The sequence below is a fragment of the Microcaecilia unicolor genome, chromosome 1 (assembly GCF_901765095.1).
Source record: "Microcaecilia unicolor chromosome 1, aMicUni1.1, whole genome shotgun sequence".
In the NCBI taxonomy this organism is placed as follows: domain Eukaryota; kingdom Metazoa; phylum Chordata; class Amphibia; order Gymnophiona; family Siphonopidae; genus Microcaecilia; species Microcaecilia unicolor.
This window is the reverse complement of record NC_044031.1, coordinates 7,743,734-7,750,466: the sequence shown is the minus strand read 5'-3', so window position 1 is coordinate 7,750,466 and position 6,733 is coordinate 7,743,734. Positions and strand designations below refer to the sequence as shown.

General features: G+C 43.1%; 1 protein-coding gene across 1 annotated transcript; it reads right to left on the bottom strand.

Moving 5' to 3' along the window:
- Positions 1-3,083: 3,083 nt before the first annotated feature.
- On the bottom strand, positions 3,084-5,058 carry LOC115460011 (zinc finger protein 84-like; the record flags this gene model as incomplete). Its single annotated transcript, XM_030189871.1, has 1 exon — positions 3,084-5,058. A coding segment is annotated over one exon (1,191 nt), but the record flags the coding sequence as incomplete, so codon positions are not given.
- Positions 5,059-6,733: the final 1,675 nt, after the last annotated feature.

Genomic DNA, 6,733 nt, shown 5'->3' with positions numbered 1-6,733 from the left:
TTATAATGCCTCTGTATCGCTCCATGGCGCGACCTCACCTTGAGTATTTGGCCAATTCTGGTCACTGTATCTCAAAAAAGATATAGTTCAAAGAAGAATGACCAGAATGATAGACAGGATGGAACTGCTCCTGTATGAAGAAAGGCTAAATAGGTTAGGTCTCTTCACATTGGAAAAGAGATGGCTGAGGTGGAATATGACTGAGGTCTACAAAATCCTGAGTGGTGTGGAGTGGATGGAAGTGAATCAAAGAACCCGAATTTTAGCTACGTCATGCAAGGGTCCATGTTAGGAGTTACAGACCAAGAAAGGGATCTGGGTGTCGTCGTCGATAATACACTGAAACCTTCTGCTCAGTGTGCTGCTGTGGCTAGGAAAGCGAATAGAATGTTGGGTATTATTAGGAAAGGTATGGAGAACAGGTGTGAGGATGTTATAATGCCGTTGTATCGCTCCATGGTGCGACCGCACCTTGAGTATTGAGTTCAATTCTGGTTGCTGCATCTCAAGAAAGATATAGTAGAACTGGAAAAGGTGCCGCGAAGGGTGACAAAAATGATAGCGGGGATGGGACGACTTCCCTATGAAGAAAGACTAAGGAGGCTAGGCCTTTTCAACTTGGAGAAGAGACGGCTGAGGGGAGACATGATAGAGGTATATAAAATAATGAGTGGAGTGGAACAGGTGGATGTGAAGCATCTGTTCACGCTCTCCAAAAATACTAGGACTAGGGGGCATGCGATGAAACTACAGTGTAGTAAATTTAAAACAAATAGGAGAAACTTTTTCTTCACCCAACGCGTAATTAAACTCTGGAATTCGTTGATGGAGAATGTAGTGAAGGCGGTTAGCTTGGTAGAGTTTAAAAAGGGGTTGGACGGTTTCCTAAAGGACAAGTCCATAGACCGCTACTACTTGGGAAAAATCCACAATTTCGGGAATAACATGTATAAAATGTTTGTATGTTTGGGTAGCTTGCCAGGTGCCCTTGACCTGGATTGGCCGCTGTCGGAGACAGGATGCCGGGCTTCATGGACCTTTGGTCTTTTCCCAGTATGACATTACTTATGTACTTATTCCTGCTGAATTTTGTTTATTTTCTAGCACTGCCCTTACTACAGTTTCGTAAATTAAAGAGCGAGATCTCTAGGGGTAAGCATATCGCGCAGTTTGTCTCGGCCGATCCTAAAACAAATGGGTACAAAATATCCACCCAGCAAAAAGGGATAGTCAGAAACAAGGACCAGTGACTTGACCCAGGAAATCCCCCACAGCGGCTCCTGAAGATGTCACATCTTCCTTCGGAGTCTTCACAGCCTTCTCCGTGGTGTTGTCAGAGCGGTGGAGCAACCTGGTCTGAAGGGGACAAAGATGTCTCTCCCAAAAGCTAGGACTCTCCCTGTGTCCAGTGCTGAGCTGGGATCTCACCCTCATTTCCTGCCCGCTGCGGGAGCACAAACAAATCCAACTTCAGTTGACCAAGAGGGGTAGAGGTGGTTTCAGGGGGATAAAACCTCACCTTACCCTTATGCTTAGAAGGCATGTGTCACCTGGTCTCCCTTCCACTGACAGCCAGGGTCGACCCTGTTCAGCTTGAAGGATTCTATGCACTCCAGGACACTCGGGTTACAATCTTGGTCTTACTCCAGACCTTCAATTTCTGCAGCTCCTTTCAGTAAACCGCTGCACCAGCTGTCCTTACGGTAGTAGTTGAACAAAACGGGCAGAGGCTCCAATACTTTTATAAGTGAAAAGGTTTTTATTTACAAAGGTTAAATCACACATTCTTATTCTTGTTCCAGCTTCATCATCACAGGACAGCTCCACACCTGAAGCTTCTCCAGCCCCATCATATAGTTTAAGTTCCTGCCTCAAATAATTTTAAACACAGTCCAGCTTTCCTCAGCACTATCTTCTGTCCTCAGGTAGTTTGCTGGCTACTTGCACTTTTCACAATCAGTTCATTAACACAGTCTCAGTCTCCTCTTTTAAGGAGCTTTAATCACAATTCAATCTTTCCAGGCCCTACCTTCTGTCCTTGTGTAGTATGCTGTACTAATCTACTCCACAGGTTCCTCCCAAACTGCACCAGCTTTGCTTCCCCAATCTTAAACAATTCAGGTAGAACTGCAGCCAGGAAACCTTTTACCTTGCCATCTGGAGTCTGTGCAAGAGCTGAAACCTCCATGTTCTCCTCCCCCATCTCCTCTACTGCCTCCTCCCCACCTAGTTCTCGCAGCTGCTCCTCATCTCCCAGTCCTGCCCCTCTCCCTCTATCTCCTGAGAGTCCTGCCTAAGGCCAGGTGGGTTCTGGGGATGGTAGTTCTTACTGCTAGTTAGTATGCTGGTTGGTCTTTTGGCCACTAGGGGGCGAATTCCATGTTTATAAGGAATGTGAACGAAATTTGATCTTCCTCAAGAGCACACCTTCCTTCTGCCTCTGCCTTCGCCCTCCTTGAAGCGGACTCCTCTCAAACCTCTTACACATGATAGAGCAGATTCTCGTGTGTCCTCTCAGCCATATTGCTCTGCTCCCCCCCCCCCCCCCCCCCATGTACGTTTTTGACCTTTGCAGCTGCTCCTCTAAGTTTTTTTTTCGCCCTTCTTCTCATTTTATCATAGTCTCCTTTTTGAAAGTTAAATGCTAACATATTGGATTTCCTGCATGTACTTACTACAGAGCTTATATCAAATCTGATCATGTTATGATTGCTGTTATCAAGTGAACCCAGCACCATTACCTCCTGAACCAGATCATGCTCCATTAAGCACGAGGTCTAGAATTGTTCCCCCTCTTGTTGATTCCTGAACCAGCTGCTCCATAAAGCAGTCCTTGACTTCATCAAAATAAAAATTGGCACACGTCCATTTTGGGCCTGACACCTTACCGCCACCCATTGACTTAGTGGTAGGGTCTCAAGCGTTAACCGGGTGGTAATGGTCTATGTGCATAGAATGACGATTACCGCCCAGTTTCTGCCATGCACCAAAAATAGAAATAATTTTCTGACGTGCATAGTGGACACACTTAAAAATCGAAATTACCGCCCAGGCCATGCGGTAGCCGGGTGATGACTCCAAATTGATGCACATTGGGTGCTTGTAGGCATCTACGCAGCTTAGTAAAAGCGCCCCCAAGTTTTTGCAGGTGTTTAAGAGGCCAGTCTGAATTACCAAAACAATATGAGAGTGCAGGAACCTTCCTGTGTGGTTCATTCAGTGGTTTCTACTACTACTACTTATCATTTCTATAGGTTCTTGAGGTTTACCTTCTAACAGAAGCTTTTATTACACTCAGTGCATGTAAATGGCTTAACTCCTGTGTGAATTCTCTGGTGCATTATCATGTATTTCTTCAACTTCGGTGCAGATAAATGGTTTAATTCCTGTGAGGATTCTCCAGTGTCTGTTCAGTGTTCCTTTTCAGTAAAGCTTTTACCACACTCAATACATGCAAAAGGCTTCACTCCTCTGTGGATTCTCTGGTGTATTGTCATGTATTTCTTTGTGAAGCTTTTGCCACAGTCAGTGCCCAGAAATAGTTTTCCTTGTGAATGTATTCTCTGGTTTATGGCGAGTGTTCCACTCTCAATGAAGCTCTTCCCACACTCACTACATGTAAATGACTTCACTCTCATGTAAAAGTTATGGTGCCTTGTCAGGTTTCCCTTCTCACTGAAGCTTTTACCACACTCAGTACATTTAAATAGCTTCACTCCTGTGTGGATTCTTTGGTGATGTATCACGTATTTCTTCAACTACTACTACTATTTATCATTTCTATAGCGCTACAAGGCATACGCAGCGCTGTACACCAGGCAACCTGAAGCATTTGCCACACTCAGTACATGGAAATGGTTTTACTACTCAATGGCTATTCTGGTGCATAGTAAGTGTTTCCTTGTCAATGAAGGTCTTACCACACTCAGAGCATCTAAATGGCTTCACTCCTGCATGGATTCTCTGGTGTTTTGTGAGGTTTTCCTTCCGACTGAAGCTTTTATTACACTCACTGCAGATGAATGGTTTCATTCCTGTGTGGCTTCTCTGGTGTATTATGAGTTTTCCCTTCTCCCTGAAGCTTTTATTACACTCAGTGCAGATGAATGGTTTCACTCCTGTGTGGCTTCTCTGGTGTTTTGTGAGGTTTCCCTTCTCCCTGAAGCTTTTATTACACTCAGTGCAGATGAATGGTTTCATTCCTGTGTGGATTCTCTGGTGTTCTGTGAGGTTTCCCTTCCGACTGAAGCTTTTATTACACTCAGTGCAGATGAATGGTTTCACTCCTGTGTGGCTTCTCTGGTGTTGTGTGAGGCTTATTTTATGAGTGAAGCTTTTATTACACTCAGTGCAGATGAATGGTTTCATTCCTGTGTGGATTCTCTGGTGTTCTGTGAGGTTTCCCTTCCGACTGAAGCTTTTATTACACTCAGTGCAGATGAATGGTTTCACTCCTGTGTGGCTTCTCTGGTGTTGTGTGAGGCTTATTTTATGAGTGAAGCTTTTATTACACTCAGTGCAGATGAATGGTTTCATTCCTGTGTGGATTTTCTGGTGTTCTGTGAAGTGTACCTTCTGGCTGAAGCGTCTGTTGCACTCAGTGCAGATGAATGGTTTCACTCCTGTGTGGATTGTCCGGTGTTTTGTGAGGTATTTCTTCTGACTGAAGCTTTTATTACACTCACTGCAGATGAATGGTTTCATCCCTGTGTGGATTATCTGGTGTCGTGTGAGGCTTATTTTTTGAGTGAAGCTTTTATTACACTCAGTGCAGATGAATGGTTTCATTCCTGTGTGGCTTCTCTGGTGTATTATGAGTTTTCCCTTCTCCCTGAAGCTTTTATTACACTCAGTGCAGATGAATGGTTTCACTCCTGTGTGGCTTCTCTGGTGTTTTGTGAGGTTTCCCTTCTCCCTGAAGCTTTTATTACACTCAGTGCAGATGAATGGTTTCATTCCTGTGTGGATTCTCTGGTGTTCTGTGAGGTTTCCCTTCCGACTGAAGCTTTTATTACACTCAGTGCAGATGAATGGTTTCACTCCTGTGTGGCTTCTCTGGTGTTGTGTGAGGCTTATTTTATGAGTGAAGCTTTTATTACACTCAGTGCAGATGAATGGTTTCATTCCTGTGTGGATTTTCTGGTGTTCTGTGAAGTGTACCTTCTGGCTGAAGCATCTGTTGCACTCAGTGCAGATGAATGGTTTCACTCCTGTGTGGATTGTCCGGTGTTTTGTGAGGTATTTCTTCTGACTGAAGCTTTTATTACACTCACTGCAGATGAATGGTTTCATTCCTGTGTGGATTCTCTGGTGTTTTGTGAGGTGTGCCTTCTGACTGAAGCGTCTGTTGCACTCAGTGCAAATAAATGGTTTGATGCCTATGTGGATTCTCTGGTGTGTGGTGAGGTTTCCCTTCCGACTGAAGCTTTTATTACACTCACTGCAGATGAATGGTGTCATTCCTTTGTGGTTTCTCTTGTGCATTGGGAGGTTTCTTTTCCAGCAAGCACTTGTACCACTGTCAGCAGAAGTACACAAGCTTTCATTTTTCTGAATTTTCTGGTAGTTTGAGAGGTCTGTCTTTCTGCAAAAGACTTTTTCAGGTTTAGTAGTAGTCATTGATTCTTCACCAGTCTGAGGTGTTTTATGATCTGTGAATGTTTCTCTATGGCTGAATTTTTTCTTACATTCAGCACTTGAAACTAGTATCTCTTCTGGGTGGAATTTTGCATTTCTTATGAAATTTTCTTCCTGACTGAAGCTGTTGTCACGACTAGAACATGCAGATAATCCCTCATCAGTGTCATTTTTCTGGTGTTTTGTAACGTTTCCTTTATTGATAAAGGTTTTCTCATCTACTGTAGTTGTACACACTCTAGTTTCTTTATTATTGTTCTCATGTTTCTCTTTCTTCCTACTGAAATCTTTCCCACACTCAGAACCTATACAGTGTGTCTCTCTTATGCATGTTTTCTGCTGTTGCTGTAGTTCTCTCTTTTGACTGAAGGTTTTCCCACAGTCCGTACCTGTATATGGTCTCTCTTCAGTATCGGATCTCTGATGTGATTTCAGAGTTAAATGATCATTAAGGAATATCTCACATCCATCACACAAACATTTCTGAACTCTCATCTGGTTTGTCTGTTCTTCCACTGTTTGTGTGATATTACTGGTACAATGTTCACACGGAGCTGAGCTTCCTGTTGAAGGTTTTTGTTTATTTTGATTTTTTCCCTTTTCTCCCCGGTCAGAACAGGACGAAGTCTCTTCTTTCTCTCTTTCTGAGAACATCTTTTCCTCTTCAGGCTTCTCACTGAGATTCCATTTATGTGTCTCTGCATTACTGTTCTTAGGGTCATCTTTTTCTAAATAAATAAAAAGAGAGCATTGTATAGTACTGTAGGAGAACAGCAGTTTAACGAGTTCAATAAAAAAATCTATATAATTAATTGTAAATTTTCCACCCCCTCCCTGTTGGGAATACATTTCCAAGCTAATCACTACCAGGGATGAATACAGAATATATGATTATATTCAAGTTGATATTTAAAAGCACCTTTTGGTCTTTGTACATAGATATCGTTTAGCCCTTTAACTGTTCTTTATCAGACAGGCTGCAAGATGCAAGACTAAACCTTCAGGGTGCTTGTTCCCCAGATAAACTAAGTTGGGCGTTAGCTGATCCTGAAGTTCACAGGAAGAGATTCACCATTAGCCAATCATACATTTGTTA